General features: G+C 45.2%; 1 protein-coding gene and 1 long non-coding RNA gene across 7 annotated transcripts in view; both read left to right on the top strand.

Annotated features, from left to right (window-relative positions):
- The window catches only part of Cenpv (centromere protein V), a 32,470-nt gene extending 21,531 nt beyond the window's left edge, over positions 1–10,939 (top strand). For 3 of the 6 annotated variants that reach the window (XM_087573799.1, NM_001398871.1, XM_087573798.1), the window contains 3 exon segments: positions 2,139–2,208; positions 8,521–8,635; positions 10,600–10,939. In XM_087573799.1, the coding sequence (XP_087429925.1) occupies positions 2,139–2,208; positions 8,521–8,635; positions 10,600–10,724 (310 nt within the window). In that variant the 3' untranslated portion in view covers positions 10,725–10,939. 6 annotated transcript variants of the gene reach the window in all.
- LOC148002908 (uncharacterized) lies at positions 2,293–5,764 on the top strand. The gene is made up of 2 exons (XR_015631703.1): positions 2,293–3,903; positions 4,022–5,764. It is a non-coding gene; the product is annotated as an uncharacterized LOC148002908 (long non-coding RNA).
- Positions 10,940–18,739: the final 7,800 nt, after the last annotated feature.

Genomic DNA, 18,739 nt, shown 5'->3' with positions numbered 1-18,739 from the left:
CCCATCTGAGGACACAAAGGTTCATTCTTCTGTTCTTTGCCTTGTGTACGACTTGGAATTTGCAGTGATAACTTATAAACATGTATTATATGTTACTCATTTAGTTTGTAGATCAGAGGACAACTTGAGATGGAGTCTGTTCTCTTCAGGCTGCTCGCAGTACTTTTCCCTGTCAAGTCATCTCAGTGGGGGAAGGCCAGACATTCTGAGTTAGAGCAACACCCACCGTTTGTGTGTATAAGGGAGACTTACACAGTAGCACAATTCAGGTGACAGAAAGCAGGCAGGGCTTCTAGGGCTCAGGCCTCCAACTGATCCCACTGATTTAGGGGCGATTAGAAGAGGTGGATCAGGCTGGCTGTAATCCCTGTGGGTTGCTGGAAATCACCAGCAGCAGAATCACCTTGAGCAGAATCTTCTTAGTCTCTCAGTGAAGCTAAGTAGAAGTAATCTGGCAGACCATTTACACCGGAAGCTTTCCGGGTACTGATTCTCTCTGTTCTTGGCATGGGGCCCATGGTACCACCCCAACAGTGGAGGGCCTGCTGCTTTTATTTATTTATTTTTTTTAAATTGTCTTTATGTATGAGTACACTGTCGCTGTCTTCAGACACACCAGAAGAAGGCTTCAGATCCCATTACAGATGGTTGTGAGCCACCATGTGGTTGCTGGGAATTGAACTCAGACCCTCTGGAAGAGTAATCAGTTTTCTTAACCACTGAACCATCTCTTCAGCTCCTGAAGGGCAACTTCTTAGCATCTTCCTTGGCATTATAATAGAGCAGGAACAGCCTTCTGGACTGGCTACGGACATGTACTTAATTATTCAAGAGGGTCCAGTCCTCTTTCCTCTAATGGTAGCTAAATCTTACATGAATAATAACTACTATAAATATTATTATATAATATATATAATACACTTCTCAAGTGTAGACCTGGCTAGGCTACTCATCAAGTGCAGATTTGGAAAGAAGCTTTATGGCATAATTTCTTGGAGAATTCTATACTAGGAATATTAAAGTGTAAATTAGGGCTGGAGGTAGAGCATTTGCCTAATATGTACAAAGCTGGGTTTGATCCCCACTACTGCATAAACTTGGCATGATTATATGCCTGTAATGCTGGGGGGAGGTAGAGGCAGGAGGATCAGAAGTTCAGGGTTGTCCTCCGCTACATCAGTATTTGTGACCAGCTTGTGTACATGAGACCCTTCTCTGAAAATAAGCAAGCAAGCAAGCAAGCAAAGAAGTTCAAGGCCACCTTCAACTCTGTAGTAAGTGTGAAGCCAGCCTGGGGATACGTGAGACCTTGTCTCAAAAAATAAAATAATGTTACATTTTTAACATGACTCCTCTATCTCAAAGAACAGAGTAAAGTTACATTTTTTAAAAACTTACTTTATGCATGTGGATATTTTGCATGCATGTATATCTGCACCACGTACCCCCAGAATTCAGAGGAGGGTGTTTGATACCTTGGATCTGTGAGCTACCAGGTAGATACTGGGAATGGAGCCAGAGTCTACTGTTGCTCTTAACTGCTGAGCCATCTCTAGTCCCAAAGCTAAATTTCTTAATAAAGGTGGAGGTGGATTTTAGTAGAGTATAATGCCTGCTTAGTATGCATGATACCCCGGGTTCAGTAGAGAAATAAAAACAGACGAAAATAGTGGGTTGAAAAAAACAGATGTTGACTCATTTCCAGTTTGATATTTATGGTATTTCTTGGAGCTTGATTTTCTTATGAACTAGAGGAAACCTAAAGTTCTTTCCTTGGTTCTGATGTGCCCAAAAAAGAGGCACAAGAGTATAGCAGTGTCTGAAATTCATTTTCTGAGTGTCTTTTAAGTCCACTGTTTCTCTTCAGGGTCGGGAGGGGGAGGGCAGCAGAAATGAGGTCCAGGATTGCTGAATGCTGTGTGGTCTTCCCTGCTGGCTCTGTCACCAGTAGGCTTCACTGCCATGAAGAGCCGAGGCTTCAGGTGGCCTGTCCAGCTGCCTAAGTCCTCTCCCCTGGATGGTGCTGAGAAGGCTGTCCCACTTGAGGTCAGCTGGTTCTGCAGGCATTGGGCTGGGCTGCTCGGGCGTGTGGACAATGCAGATGACGACTCACGATCCGGCCCTTGCTCTCTCCATAGCTGTAGCATTTGCAAGAAGAAGCAGAATAGACACTTCATTGTTCCAGCTTCTCGCTTCAAACTCCTGAAGGTTAGTGCTTAGGAGGAGGGTAGAACTCATATCTAAGGATCTCGAGCCCCGCCCCGTCGGTTTAGCCTGCTCTCTCTGTACAGTGTGAGGGACAGAGAGCTCAGCAGAACGTTTTAAGGGCTTTGAGATCCCTCAAACTCACAGTCCTCTTACCCAAGCCTCCCAAGTGCTGGGATCACGGAGTTGTGCACCATTCCTAGTTGGTTATTTTTCAGGGCCTGAACAACGTCGCTTATAGCTTTGGACACTGAGTGCTGTCTCTAGCCCACAGGTGTACTTTAACTGACTTAGCTGTATTGTTTTTAACTTTTTCACCTGAATGTTTTATTGATTAGTGGGTAGGCACATGGTGCAGCACACACGTGGACCGGTTCTCTGGTCTACAGGGACTTCAGGCATCAGACTCAAATCACAGTTTCTGTGGTAATCACCCTCACCTGTGGAGGCATCTCACTAGTCCCCGTTTACTTTCTGAATTGATACATTGTTTTGAGACAGCTTGGCCAGCCTTGAATTCCTGACCTTCCTGCTTCTGCCCCTAGAGGGCTGGGCTCACAGACATGCACCACTGTGCGGATCTTCCTTTTGTTTCCCAGAGATTATTTGATATCATGGTAGAAACATTTTCAAATTCAGAAAGCCAGAAGAATAAAAATAATTTTGAAAGTTAAAAAGTTATCTGAGGGGTTGGGGATTTGGCTCAGTGGTAGAGCGCTTGCCTAGCAAGCACAAGGCCCTGGGTTCGGTCCCCAGCTCCGAAAAAAAAAGAACAGAAAAAAAAAAGTTATCTGAATAACCTGTATTACTTTTGGAAAAAAAAATATGAGAAATAAAATCATTCAAAGGTAATCACTGCTGGTTTTGACACACTTTTTAATGCATTATTCTTCCTCTCCTCCCCTCACCCCCTCCCTGACTGAGTCTCATGTGTCCCAGGCTGACCTTGAACTCCTGATCCTCCTGCCTCCATCTAAGTGCTGGAGTTAAAGGGCTGTGCCACCATGCGCAGCTTCTGCAGTGCTGGAGGTTGAACCCAGGGCTTCATGAATGCTAGGCAAGCCCTGAAGTAACTGAGCTGTGTTTCTAGTCCTGTCCATATTATTTTTATATAGATATATGTCTAAGCATCTAAGTCATCTGAGTCATTTCACATTTATTTATATATTTTAAATATGGGATCCTGCTCTGTGGGGCTTCTTCTGGGCTTCTAAGAGACACTCCTGCCTCAGTCTCCTAAGTACCTACAACTCCACGTGCCTGTGACCTTGTTGGTTTGATTGTCATATATTTTTATCAGAATATTATGCTAGTTGTGGTGGTGCACTCTGGTAGGATTTGCTGAAGGAGACAGAGGCAGGAGGATCATGAGTTCAAGGCCAGCCTGGGCTACACATTTTGGGGGCTGGAGAGATGGCTCACCAGTTAGGAGCACTGCTCTTCCAGATGGTGGTTCACAACCATCTGTAATGGGATCTGATACCCTCTTCTGGTCTGTCTAAAGACAGCTAAAGTGTACTTATATATAATAAATAAATTTTTTTAAAAATTACATAAGCCAATTTGTTGGCTGTTTTTTTAACTTCACACAAGGTAGAGTTACTAGAGAGAAGGGATCCTCAATTGAGAAAATGGCAGGGCTAGGCTCACAACCAAAAATATAACAGAAAACGGCTCAGTAAGATTGAGCTATAGGGGGTTGGGGATTTAGCTCAGCGGTAGAGTGCTTGCCTAGCAAGCACAAGGCCCTGGGTTCGGTTCCCAGCTCTGAAAAAAAGAAAAAAAAAAAAAAAGATTGGTAAAGATTGAGCTATAGGCAGGTTCTCAGGGTATTTTTTTTTTTAAAACAACTTTAACATTTTTGTAAAGATTTATTTATTCATTTATTCTATATGAATACATTGTAGCTGTCTTCAGACACACCAGAAGCGGGCATCAGATCTCATTACAGATGGTTGTAAGCCACCCTGTATGTGGTTGCTGGGATTTGAACTCAGGACCTCTGGAAGAGCAGTCAGTGCTCTTAACCGCTGAGCCACCTCTCCAGCCCCTCAGGGTATTTTCTTAATTAGCGATTGATGTGAGAGGGCCGAGTCCTTTGTGTGTGCAGCCAATTTGAGCAACAGCCATACCCTGTCTCAAAAAAAAAAAAAAAAAAAAAAAAAAAAAAAAAAAAAAAAGTGGTGGTTGGGGAAGCAAATCGCTATTCTGGCCAGGTGTGGTGGTGCATGCCTTTATTCCCAGCATGTGGGAAGGATCTCAGCTGGCCAGGGCCAAACGAAGAAATCTGTGTAGAAAAAAGAAAACAAAAACAGAAAAGCTGTTCTGTTTATAAAGGGTCAATTTCTAGTTGAAAAAAATCATAGTTTTTTCGTTCTCTTTTTAAAAATCAGTGTGAGTGTCTGCTAGGCAAGCACTGTGTCACAGAGCTACATCCCCAGGTGTTTTTAAGTTTAATCTCCTCACCGTGGACTTGTGCAAATCACCTCCCTCCCTCTCTCGCAAACCTCTTCCCTGGCTGGCTTACCCTATCACTCTTGGATTTGCACTCCTGGCTTGTGTTTCCTTTTAAGTTAAGAGCACTGGCTGCTCCTGTAAAGGACCCACATTTGATTTGCAGCACCACACAGCAGCTCACAATCATCTGTAACTCCTGTTCCAAGGGAATCTGACGCCTCCTTCTGATCTCTGAGGGCACTGCATGCACACGTGGAATAATACAATTTCTTCAATGAAATCAAGCCAGGAGTGCACTGCTGCAAATCCAAGAACTAGCGGGTCCCAGTGATATCCAACTCCTCTTGATCTCTGCGCCCACTAGTTTGATTCCATGGGCCTTGCTCCTTACCAGAATGCATGGCCTGCCATTATCAAAATTCACCACATGGAGCTAGGTGTCATGGTGCATGCCTTTATTTAGTCCCAGCATGGAGGAGGCAGAGGCAGATCTATAGTGAGTTTCAGGACAGCCAGGTCCACATCATCAGACTCTTGCTTGAAAAAAAAAAGAAAAAAGAAAAGTCTGCCACATGAGTCAGTCCTTGACTTCTTGCCAGGGAGAAAGCACCAACAACAAATCCAATGACCTTGCCATTTTTCTTTCTTTGGCCTGTGCTAGAAAATTTCACATCAGCTTTACACAAACTAGGATCACTGGAGAAGAGAGAACCTTCCTCTTAAGCCTCAATAAGATCCGTCTGTGGTTAGGCTTTGAAACACATGACTGTAGGGGCCAAACCTATTCAAACCACCACAAGGGTCTCACTGACGCCGGCAGTTCTGATGCACCCAGTATGGGTAAGAAGAGCCCTTGAAGCTATTGCTACAGGAGGTCCTTGTGTGCACACATAGCTCCAGTTCAGGAGACCTTAGGAAGCTCGGAGGCTTTCTTCCTGCAGTAGATGGCCTGTAACGGTCCAGGAGGAAATATGGGAGAAGTGTGAGAAGCACAGTGGTAATGAGTCTGGCTGCGGTTAACTCACTGGCCAAGAGCCTGAGTGTGAGCTGGGACCCAGTGTTCCTGACTTCCTAGAGGACAACAAACACACAAAATTAAAAATTAAAGCTTTAGGGACTGGAGAGAAGGTTAGAGCATCGGCCGCTCCTCCTGGAAACTTGGGTGCTGTAGTCCCAGGGGTCTGATACCCTCTTCTTACCTTCATGGAATCAGACATACACTAGATGCATAAGCATACATGCAGTCAGAACACCCAAATACCTAAAATGTAATAGACAAATTTTATCTTTTTTTTGTTTTTGTTTTTGTTTTTTTTAATTTATTACGTATACCTCATACAGCTTTCTGCCTGCACGTATGCAACTACAGGCCAGAAGAGGGCACCAGACCTGATTATAGGTGGTTGTGAGCCACCATGTGGTTGCTGGGAATTGAACTCAGGACCTCTGGAAGAGCAGACAGTGCTCTTAACCTCTGAGCCATCTCTCTAGCCCGACAAATTTTAAAAAAATAAATAGGGCTGGAGAAATGGCTTAGTGGTTAAGAACACTGGGTGTTCTGCCAGAGGACTCAGGTTCAATTCCCAGCACCCACATGGCAGCTCACAACTGTCTGTAACTCCAGTTCTAGGAGATTTGACACCCTCATACAGGCATACATGTAGGCAAAACACCAATGCACATGAAATAAAAATAAACTTGAAAGACACTCAAAACTGTTAAATGTACCTTTTATGTATGTATGAGTCCGTGTGTATGTGCATGTATGTGTCTGCATGGCTGCATGTGTACATATGCAGAAGCCCACAGAGACCAGAAGAAAGCATTGGATCCCGGGAGCTGGGGTTATAAGAAGTTGTAAGGGTCCCCAGCTCCGAGAAAAAGAAAAAAAAAAAGTTGTAAGGTGTGTGAAAGTCTTTTCTGTGCCCTCCTGGAGACCTTTCTATTTACCAGAAGCTCCTGGTACTGTCGCTGGGTGGACACTCATCTGTTCCAACCTGACTGTGCTGATAGGACCTACTTCCCAGTCATGGAGCCCGTTACCTGCCATCTTGGCCTGGGCCATGGCCTTCTCCTCCTCCATGTCCTTACCACTGCCCTGTCCCACCTGAGACCCCCAGTCCTCTGAAAGAACAAGACATATTTTTAACCCTAGAACCATCTGGCCCCTCACTGTCATGATCACTGTTACTCTCTTTTGAGACAAGGCCTCATGCAGCCCAAGCTGGCCTGGAGCTAACTTGGGTGGATGTTGAATCTCTGATCCTCCTGTCTCCACCTCCCAGGTGCTCACACTACAGGCTCGCAGCACTACCACTGGCTGAGTGTGTCACTATATCTGCTTTTTAATGCCACGTTAACCACCACTGTGACTTTCTGAATTGTCCTTTCACGTGCACCGGTATTTTGCATGTACATATGTCTTCACTGTGAGTGTGTCAGATCCTCTGGAACTGGAGCCACAAACAACCATGAACTGTGTCGCCATGTGGGTGCTAGGTCCTTTGGAAAAGCAGCCAATGCTCCCAAGCCCTGAGCTATCCCTTCAGCCTCCACAATTTGTGATTTTTTAAATTATATTTTTATGTGTATGTATGCATTTTTATTAAGCACATCTACTTGCCAGTGCCCACAGAAGCCAGAGAGGTTGTTGGGCTGGTCACTCTTTTTTTTTTTTTTTTTAATATTTATTTATTATGTATACATACAGCTTTCTGCCTGCATGTATGCCTGCAGTCCAGAAGAGGGCATCAGATCTCAATACGGATGGTTATGAGCCACCATGTGGTTGCTGGGAATTGAACTCAGGACCTCTGGAAGAGCAGACAGTGCTCTTAACCTCTGAGCCATCTCTCCAGCCCCCGGGCTGGTCACTCTTATGTATGTGCATGTGTGCATGTACATGTGAGTGCAGGTGCCTGCGAAGGCACTGGCTCGCTGTGGAGCAGGAGTTACAGGCAGTTTTGAGCTGCCTGCAGTTGGTGCTGGGAACAGAACTCTTAGGTCTTCTACAAAAGCACAGTGTGCTCTAACTGCTGAGCCATCTGTCCAGCCTCACCAAGTAATGGAAAATATCTTGCTGTCGGTCATCCATGTAAGCATCATTTCATATGTTCTGTTCTTTCCCTCAGTTGTCCATTCTTATACTTTGTCTATTTTTTCATTCATGTTGTCCACTAAGAACACTTAACTGTGAGGCTGGAGAGATGGCCCGCTGGTTGGGAGCCCTGGATGTTTCTCCAAAGGAGCTGGGTTCGATTCCCAGCACCCACGTGGTAGCTCACAAATGTCTGCAACTCTAGTCCCAGGGGATCTGACATCCGCACACAGAAATGCATGCACTCAAAACACTAATCCACATGAAAGTAGATTATTAAAAAACCCTCAGGACTTAATGCCACATATAATGATCTGGGTCCTCCCACGTTTAAAAAAAAAAGGGAAGAAAACCCTTTGTCTATGACATGTAGCAAAGAGTTTTTTCCTAATTTATCCTTTATAATTCAAGTATAGTTAGTAATGCCCTTAAGATTTTTGGCCACTGTTTTTTGGAGACCTGGAGAGCCAGTCTCTCCGATCTTATGGGTCTTCTGTTTGAGTGCACATCAGGGAAGGCTGAGGATGGTTTGGTCAGTGTGCGGTTGGCATAAAGGTGCACAGACTGTCATGCTCCAGTGTGCACTTTCTGAGGAGTACAGAGGGGTCCCTGACTTCAAGAAGTTTCTGTCTTTTCCAGGAATCAGGAGCTGTCCCCGTAACCCAGAGATCTGTGCAAAAGGATATCCCCACTCATCTTTGAAAAGATTGACTTTTAATAACACGAAATGATCAATTGTCTTTTTGTCCCTGTTCTCCCAGGGTGCTGAGAGCATAACCACCTACACATTTAACACGCACAAAGCCCAGCACACCTTCTGTAAGAGATGCGGTGTCCAGAGCTTCTATACCCCACGCTCCAACCCTGGGGGCTTTGGTGAGTGAAGGGAGTGTCTACGGGCTTGGGACCTGAAGTGCCTAGGGTGCTTGTGGTTGGACAGATGGCACATATCAGAAGAACAAAGTTCCTTTGATGGGCTCTGGTCTAGTGTACCCTAGGGCTGTGGGGAGACCTGCAACACGTAGGGAAGGTCAGTGGGATGGGGCTGGAGAGAGGCTGGGTGTTTAAGACCAGAGGCTGATCTTCCAGAGAACCAGTGCTTGATTCCCAGTCTCTCTCTGTAACTCCAGTCTTGGGGATCTGTGGCTTCAGGGAGGGCACTGGAGCAGTGACGGTGTACAGGGAGGACGAGGCCAGAATGATGGCTCTTGCTGATATAACAAAAGTAAGGGCTGTGGCTGTCACTCAGTGGTAGAGTGAGCACTTGCCTGGCATGCATGATCCTCACCCTGTCTCTAAAGAGATAAATAAAAAAGTCTAATTTATTCCAAGAAGAAAAATAGTTCCCTACAATATCTACTGCACTGCATGGACTGTACACTTCACTTCATGTCATAATTAAAGGAGGAAGGAGGAGGAGCCAAGCGGTTGTGGTGGCAAACATCTTTGATTCTTGCACTTGGGAGGTAGAGGCAGGAGCATCTCTGTGAGTTCTAGGCCAGCCTGATCTACACAGTGACTTCCAGAACAGCCAGGAACACATAGTGGAACCCTGTCTTGAAAAAAGCAAGAAAACAAGTTGTGCTGGTGCCTAAGCCCAGCACTTGAGAGGTAAAGGGTCAAGTTCAAGGTCACCTTCAGCTATGTAACTACTGTATGGTTAGTCTAGGCTGGAGACTCCCCACTCCCCACCCCCCCCCCACCCCCGTCTCAAAAAGATGGGGGAGCCGGAGAGCCAGCTCAGTGGCTAAGCTCTCGGGTGATCTTGCAGAGGGCCTTGCTTTGGTTTCCAGCACCCAAAGGCGGCCTGTGACCATCTGGAATCTCAGGGGTCCGGTGCCCTTATTATTCTCTGCAGGCTCCAAGCGTGCATGGATGCATGCACGGTACACAGACACACGTGCAGGCAAAACACCCATACACAGAAGATAAGCACATGTATTTAAAGAGAAGTGAGAGGTGCTCTAGCGCCCTCTTCAGGCTCTGCTTGATCTGGAGGTAGGGTGGCTGCAACGCGCCCTTAGAATCAATGGAGACCGACTCTCCCTGTGTAATAGCCCCACCAAGTCCTGGGACCTTGGAGCAAGAAAGGGGTTTTTGTCGTTGTTCGTTTGTTGGGTAGTTTTATGTTTGTTTTGAGAATTGTCTTTTATTGTGTAGCCCAGGCTAGCCTCATGGCAGGCCTCCTGCTTCTGAGACCTGAGTGCTGAGATAATGGCATGTGACCTCATGGGTGATCAGGAGAAGGTTTTAATAGTGATGAAGTCCTGTTTTTTTTTTTTTTGTTTTTTTTTGTTTTTTTTTTTTTTGGTTCTTTTTTTTTCGGAGCTGGGGACCGAACCCAGAAGTCCTGTTTTAATAGTGATGAAGTCCTGTATAAATTGGCAAGTATTTCATTCTTTATCTAAACCCGAGAAAAGCCTGAGAATTTCTCATGCTGCCACTGAAAAGAGATCGTGCCGGGCCTGAACCTTCCTAATATGTTCCACATTAATGGTGCTGCCCCCCTTTGGACTAGGGACTGAAGACGGGGCCTGTACATCCTCGCAAGTGTTGTACCACTGAGCTAACGCCCATGCCTCAGTGTGGTTTCCATGCTGTGTAGCTTTGGTTGGCGTTCAGATCGTTCAGGGCATCAGAGCTTCAAGCGGCAGGCGAGGATCATAAACTGAAGGGTGAAGGTGTATGCTGACTAGAGCAATGCTAGTACATCAGCAGGCCACAAGTCATGCACGGGCAGCTCACCTGCGGGATAATGGTGCTTGCAGGTGAGGGCTTGTCTGACACTTTCTCTGGTCTTCCCACACTTGAACCCCTCTCTCTGTTCCGTTTGCTCCTAGGTATCGCACCCCACTGCCTGGATGAAGGCACTGTGCGCAGCGTGGTCACCGAGGAATTCAACGGCAGTGACTGGGAGCGAGCTATAAAGGAGCACAAGACCATCAAGAACATGTCTAAGGAGTGAGCAGGGCAGTAGCCCTGTGGGTTGCATGGGTGTGTGTCGCTGTGCAGGCCTGGGCTGCCATCTCCACTCCCCGTGTCCCTGCAGTTCGCTCCAGCCACCATTTCTTTAGGCAGCTCTGCCCCTAACCCAGGTTTCATGTAAACAGTTAACCTTCTCCCTTCCTACCAACTTTTATGTGATCTTTTAGAAAATAAACATTTCTGACATTAATGCTATTACTATGACATATTTCTTTGAACTTTGACTTTTGTTTCGGAGGCTTTATCACTCACAGAGACTAACATAGTGGGCACTGTCACGATGCCCGCACCACACCGAGAAGAGGCCAGACTCAAACAGCAGTCATAACCAGAAGACTGAATGGTCACGGTCTGTGTGAATTGTGAAGACGTGGACTCGGGTGCTGAGGGTACACAGGCGAGTCCAGGAGGACCTGGGAGGCTGCGACAGGAGTCGCTCTACTCCAGACATGCGCTTTCAGTTTCTTATCTATCCATGTATTTGATTATTTTTGTCACAATGAGCTCTTTGTTGGCAGTCTTTCTCTTCTTCCTCTCCCCTCCCCCCAGTAGTTTCATCTTGTAGCCCAGGCTGACCTGTGCATGCCTCAGCCTCCCGTGTGCTAGGTTATAAGCATGCACCACTGTGTCTGCCCACAGTTTTTAAGGTAAACCAGCTTCTTTGTTTATTTTGATTTCTGTTGTCAAGTGCTGTGGTTTGATGCTAGGGTCACATGCATGCCGGACGGTAGCCTTAACCACTTCTGTTCTCTCTGTGTGGTAAGACAGATGTAACGCAAAAGGTAGCATCTTTTTTTTTTTTTTTTTTTTTTTTTTTTTTGGTTCTTTTTTTTCGGAGCTGGGGACCGAACCCAGGGCCTTGCGCTTCCTAGGCAAGTGCTCTACCACTGAGCTAAATCCCCAGCCCCAAAAGGTAGCATCTTAACCGCACAGAGGAACACGGGTATGAACACACACCACACATACATATCCACAAAAATGAAGGACCATTGGTTGTTCACCAGCTGAGGTTTTAGTATCAGAAGTCTGACTTTTATTATAAAGGTAATTGAGGAACTGAAATCAGCTTTGGATAAGACAAAGCAGTCCATTTTACAAAATCTTTTTTTTTTTTTTTTTTTTTTTTTGTCTTTTTTTTCCGGAGCTGAGGACTGAACCCGGGGCCTTGCGCTTGCTAGGTAAGTGCTCTACCACTGAGCTAAATCCCCAACCCTCAAAATCTTTAATGTAATACTCATATTTACTGGATACTTAATGTTTTCCAAGAACTGTTTAATATAGTTGAATGAATAGCTCAGTCTTTTTTTTTTTTTTTTTTTCTTTTTTTCGGAGCTGGGGACCGAACCCAGGGCCTTGCGCTTCCTAGGTAAGCGCTCTACCACTGAGCTAAATCCCCAACCCCTAGCTCAGTCTTTTTAAAATTAGCAAAGATTGGTTTTGGGGTTTTTTGTTTCACTACAGCATTTAAAAAAATTAAGCTGGGTATGTTGGCTCATGCTTTCAATCCCAGCACTGGGGAGCAGAGGCAGGCAGATCTGAGTTTGAGGCCTAGTCTTCAGAGCGAGTTCTGGGACAGCCAGGGCTACAAGGAGAAACCCTGTTTTCAAAGGGGGCGGGGTCATTACTGCGCATCCCTGTGTGCTACAGCCTTAACCAATGTTTACTAAGGACTTGGGTGTGTCCAGTACTCCTCAGAGACGTTTGAGGGAAACCACAGGAGAGAAACATAAAGGGTCCGAGACACAGCCAATGAAAAGACTGCAGGGGAAGAGTCCCCAAAAGAGGTTACCTCAGAAGATGCCATACTTCACAACTCAGATGCTAGACACATGATAACTGAAGCCAGATCCCAGGAACTCTTGATGGGAAGAGAGAACCCACTCCTGAGAGTTGTTCTCGAACTTTCATATGTTGGTAGACTATTCATCAAACAGACAATCAGAGCCAGTCTTAGGGCTACACATGGGTTGTGTGGGTAGAAACCGGATTTTCAGAGTCCAAACTCGATGGTTGCCCATGTCTATCATCTCAGTATTCAGGAAGCAGAGGCAGGAGGATTGTGGCCATGCCAGTCCATGCCAGTCAGTCTAAAGAGCAAATTTCAGACAGTCCAGACTTCACAGTAAGACACAATATGTCTCAAAAATAAAGAAGAAGTGGTTCTTTGGAAAGTCAGTTGTGACGGATGGTGTTTTGCTGGGGCAGACACATGGTGTGTTTTCCTGAAGTGGACACAGGGATAGACTAACACAGACTCAGGAAGGAACGTTTAGCTGAAGCAGACACAGGTAAAAGGATGTTCTGCTAAAGCACATATGTGAAAGGACATGTGATGAAGGATTCTTTTTTGCCAACAACACACATGTGTTGGTCTGACTTACATTGCATAGTTGAGCTACATTTTGCTGGGACTCCATAGAGAGAAACGCGCCCAAAAAAATGTGATTGGCAAATTGATGTCAGCTGAGACAGAAGCCTGTGCCGAGGCAGGCCACGTGGTGAGGTAAGGCCGTGAAGGGCACGAGATGTTCGGAGGGTAAACAGGACTTGATGGACAGTGACAGAGGCTGAGTATGGCTTGCTTGCAGAGCTAGTTGTGCAACACTTGTGGATCATCCGCTGCTCTTACCTTTCCTGAGAGAGGCACAGCCAAGAACTCCTGGCATTCCTCCTGGTCCCTCCTGCTGACATGAGCCAAGGCTGAGGCCTGGCAGTCTCTGCCAGGTAGTGTCACCGCTGCTGTTTCGTGTTTGCTATCCCGACTACCAAACTGGACTGCTGGTTATTTGTGAAGTGTTTGCAAGTGGAGTGGATCGAGCTGCCGCTGTGGACCTGTAAACTGAGCTGTCGTTTTCCAGACAACACAGTCAGGAGTTGCTCCAAAGAACCTTCCTAAACAGGTCCGCTCCCCCACCCCCACCCCCTAGCCTCATATCCTGTCTTTTCCACTACCTATGGTGTGTGGTGGGTTAGAGGGGAAGTTAAAATGTTTAAGAACTATCACTAAAGATAGATGTTTAAAAAAATTAAGTTGCAGGAAGGGGCTTGAGAGAGGACTCAGTGATTACGAGCACTGGATGCGTTTCCAGAGGACCCAGGTTCAATCCCCAGCACCCACATGGCAACTCACACATGTCTGTAACTCCAGTTCCAGGGGATCTGACACACATGCAGACAAAACGCCAATAAACATAAAATAAAAAACAATAACAAAAAATACCTAAAATTCTAGACGTTCTGGACTTGAAAGTTTAAAAAAATTAAAGTTTTTAAATTTAATTTTCTAAGAAAGGTTTACTTTATGTATGAGTGCCCTACCTGCATGTACACCTGCATGCCAGAAGAGGGCATCAGATCCCATCACAGATGGTTGTGAGCCACCATGTAGGTGCTGGGATTTGAACTCAGGACCTCTTGGAAGAGTAGCTAGTGCTCTTAACCACTGAGCCATCTCTCCAGCCCCAACTACCAGATTCTTAGCCTTCCTGTTTCAAGGCAGCAATTGTTGGACTAGCCAGACTACAGACTATAAGCCACTCTAATAAATTAAACACACACACACACACACACACACACACACACACACACACACACACACACACAGAGCTACCTATTACAATTGTCTTTCTGATTTATGGTTATTGGATTTGTACTGTTTTACCTTTTTAGAGTATATTTTAGTTGTGAAAAAGTCAAGCTGGGCAGTGGTAGCGCACACCTTCAATCCCAGCACTTGAGAGGCAGAGGCGGGCTGGAGAGATGGCTCAGCAGTTAAGAGCACCCGACTGCTCTTCCAGAGGTCACGAGTTCAATTCCCACAACCACATGGTGGCTCACAACCATCTGTAAAGAGTTCTGATGCCCTCTTCTGGTGTATCTGAAGACAGCTACAGTGTACTTATATATAATAAATAAATAAATCTAAAAAAAAAAAAAAAAAAAGAGAGGCAGAGGCAGTAGAATCTCTGTGAATATGAGGCCAGCCTGGTCTACAGAATGTCTTCCAGGACAGCCAGGGCTACACAGAGAAACCCTGTCTTGAAAAGCCAAGGGGAAAAAAAAAAAACCTCATTAGGAAAGCCGTGTGCCATTGCAAATAACTCTGTTGTCAGCTGGCTCCAGGTCCTTGAAGAGCTCTTATTTTGAGCTGGATTTGTGGAAAGATATTGTGTGAATTTGGTTTTGTCATGGAATATCTTGGTTTCTCCATTTATGGTAATTGAGAGTTTTTTTTTTAAAGATTTATTTATTATATATAAGTACACTGTAGCTGTCTTCAGACACACCAGAAGAGGGCATCAGATCTCATTACAGATGGTTGTAAGCCACCATGTGGTTGCTGGGATTTGAACTCAGGACCTCTGGAAGAGCAGTCAGTGCTCTTAACCACTGAGCCATTCCTCCAGCCCGTAATTGAGAGTTTTGTTGGATATAGTAGTCTGGGCTGGCATTTGTGTTCTCTTAGGGTTTGTGTGACATCTGCCCAGGATCTTCTGGCTTTCATAGTCTCTGGTGAGAAGTCTGGTATAATGCTAATAGGTCTGCCTTTATATGTTACTTGACCTTTTCCCCTTAATGCTTTTAATATTCTTTCTTTGTTTAGTGCATTTGGTGTTTTGACTATTATGTGATGGGAGGAGTATCTTTTCTGGTCCAATCTACTTGGAGTTCTGTAGGCTTCTTGGTATGCTTATAGCATTTCTTTCTTTAGGTTAGGGAAGTTTTCTTCTATAATTTTGTTGAAGTTATTTCCTGGCCCTTTAAGTTGGGAGTCTTCACTCTCTTCTATACCTATTATCCTTAGGTTTGATCTTCTCATTGTGTCCTGGATTTCCTGGATGTTTTGGGTTAGGATCTTTTTGTGTTTTGCATTTTCTTTGATTGTTGTGTCAATGTTTTCTATGGTATCTTCTATCCCTGAGAGTCTCTCTTCTATCTCTTGTATTCTGTTGGTAATGCTTGTGTCTATGACTCCTGATCTCTTTCCTAGGTTTTTCTATCTCCAGGGTTGTCTCTCTTTGTGATTTCTTTATTGTTTCTATTTCCATTTTTAGATCCTGAATGGTTTTGTTCAATTCCTTCACCTGTTTGGTTGTGTTTATCTGTAATTTTTTAACGGATTTTTGTGTTTCCTCTTTAAGGGCTTCTACCTGTTTACCTGTGTTGTCCTGTATTTCTTAAGGGAGTTATTTATGTCCTTCTTAAAGTCCTCTTACATCATGATGAGATTTTAAATCAGAATCTTGCTTTTCTGGTGTGTTGGGATATCCAGGACTTGCTGTGGTGGGAGAACTGTGTTCTGATGATGCCAAGTAACTTGGTTTCTGTTGCTGACATTCTTGCACTTGCTTCTCTACATCCGGTTATCTCTGGTGTTAGTTGGTCTTGCTGTTTCTGATAGTGGCCTGACCTTTCTGTAAGTTGGTGTGTTAGCACTCCTGGGAGACCAGCTCTCTCCCTAGGGGATTTGGGTACTGAGAGCTGTGGCACAGGGTCAGCTCTGAGCACAGATGGAAACCGGAAGGATCCTGTCCCAGACTGCTTCTGGGTTCCTGTGCCTGAGGGCTCCCTCTGAGCAGAAGTGGTGGTCTCACCCATGCTGTGAGGTGTGTCAGCACTCCTGGGAGACCAGCTGTCTCCCGGGTGGGATCTGGGTACAGAGAGCTGTAGCACAGGGTCAGCTCAGGGTGCAGACGGAACCAGAAGCGCCCCACTCTGAGCTCTTATTCTGAAATGGTGGCTAAGTTTAAGCTCTTTCTTTCTTTTTTTTTTTTTTTTTTTTTTTTGGTTCTCCCCCCCCCCCCCCCCCCCGGAGCTGGGGACCGAACCCAGGGCCTTGCGCTTCCTAGGTGTTTAAGCTCTTTCTATAGTGTAGTATTGTGAGTGCATTCGATTGAAATTGGCTACCATGTTTAGGATTGCTCAGTTTCTGAGTGTTGTTGTTTTTTTGGTTTTTTTGTTTGTTTGTTTGTTTGTTTGTTTTTTTACTGTGTGAGCACCAAGGAGGAATCTGACTCTAGTTTAAGAGACACTTTGTCAACACTTGTCTGCCTGGGGCCCAAGCCCATATAGGCCTGGACTTATCTTCCTTTTTTTATCTCCCTTTCTCATGGCAGGAGCATCCCAACCTTGTGATCCTGAGTCCCCTGCACTTGTCTCTTACAGTCCCTCCTAAAGTCAAACAGCTCCTCAGTCACAGGAAGTCAGTGTCAGGACAAGGCAACCTGGAATTGTCCGTGGATGCTTGTCTTACATTTACTTTTCTATTGTTGTGGCAAAATACCATGGCCAAGAAACTTACAAAAGAAAGTATTTAATTGCCCTTATGACTCCAGAGGCATGGTTAAAGTCCGTGGCAGAGCAAAGGCCCAGTGGCAGACACTTCTTGATCTATAAGGCGACTGGGCTGGAGGTGATGGGGGACGGGGCCTGGTGTGAGCTTTTATCATCTCAAAGCCCCAGTGACACACCTCCCCCAACAGGGCCACACCTAAGCCCTCCCAAACAGTTCTTCCAAGTGGGGAATCAAATATTCTAACTGATGAGCCTTGGGGGTGCCATTTTCATTCAAACCACCGTGGTGCTCACTACCAAGGCTTTGAAAGGTCCTAAGACCCTAATTTCCATGTGGCAATGAAGTCTTATGAAACTGAACTGCTTGAGCCCTGTTTATCATTTGTGGCTGGGGTTTGTGGTATTCTAATATTGGCTTAGGAAATCATCTGCTTCCACTAAGCTTCCCCCGTGGTTGCCATGGGATGGTAAACACTTTTCCAGTGGTGAGTTCATCTATTCTGCCTTAGAAACGGCTTCTGCTTCCTTATGTTAACTTAGCATTTTCATATGCTCTCCCTCGCCCACTTCCCTCCCTCTCTCCCGTCTCTCTTACTTTCTCCCCTTTTCTCTTTTTCTGGAGCTGAGGACTGAACCCAGGGCCTTGTTCTTGCTAGGAAAGTGCTCTACCACTGAGCTCAATCACCAACTTCAGTTTATTTTATTTCATTCTCAAAGAAAATGCATCCTTTCAGCTATTTTTTGTTTTACCCATTTTTTTGAAATAAACTTTTTTTTTCTTTTCTTTTTTTCGGAGCTGGGGACTGAACCCAGGGCCTTGCGCTTGCTAGGCAAGTGCTCTACCACTGAGCTAAACCCCCAACCCCAATAAACTTTTTTTTTTTTAAAGAAAAATTTGTCTATTTTATGTATATGAGTACACTGTAGCTGTCTGCAGACACACCTGAAGAGGGCATCGGATCCCATTACAGATGGTTGTGAGCCACCATGTTGTTGGTGGGATTTGAACTCAGGACCTCTAGAAGAGCAGTCAGTGCTCTTAACCACTGAGCCATCTCTCTAGCCTCCGTGGTATCTATTGTATCGTCCATCTGTAAATAAGTTCTTCCTTTTGGTTTATGGTGTTGACTTTCTGAAGCTGAATCTGTGGTTCACTTGTTTTACACCATAGTATTCAAATGAAAGCGTGTAAAACTACGGATTACCTACAGATCCCACATATGTAAAGTTCTTATTTCTAGATAACATGTAATGTGTGCATGTGTGTCTGCAAGTGTGCATGATTCGGCGTTTTTTGTTTTTTGTTTTTTTTATTTCATATTTATTTACTTACTTATATGAGTGCTCTGTCTGCATGTGTGCTTGCATGACCAAAGGGCATTAGATCCCATTACAGATGGTTGTGAGTCACCATGTGGTTGCGGTTGCGGGGAATTGAACCCAGGTCCTCTGGAAAAGCAGCCAGTGCTCTTAACTGCTGAGCCATATGTCTAGCCCCAGCTTTGATTTTATTTTCTGTTTGAGCTGTTTTTTTTTTTTTTTTTTTTGGTTCTTTTTTTCCCCCCCGGAGCTGGGGACCGAACCCAGGGCCTTGCGCTTCCTAGGCAAGCGCTCTACCACTGAGCTAAATCCCCAACCCCTGAGCTGGGGTTTTGTTTTGGGGTGGTGGTGGTGGTTTTCTGAGACAGGGTCTTGTTATAT

The sequence above is a fragment of the Rattus norvegicus genome, chromosome 10 (assembly GCF_021556685.1).
Source record: "Rattus norvegicus strain SHRSP/BbbUtx chromosome 10, alternate assembly SHRSP_T2T, whole genome shotgun sequence".
In the NCBI taxonomy this organism is placed as follows: Eukaryota; Metazoa; Chordata; class Mammalia; order Rodentia; family Muridae; genus Rattus; species Rattus norvegicus.
Note: the sequence above shows the minus strand (reverse complement) of the source record. Positions and strands in the feature narration are given on the sequence as shown.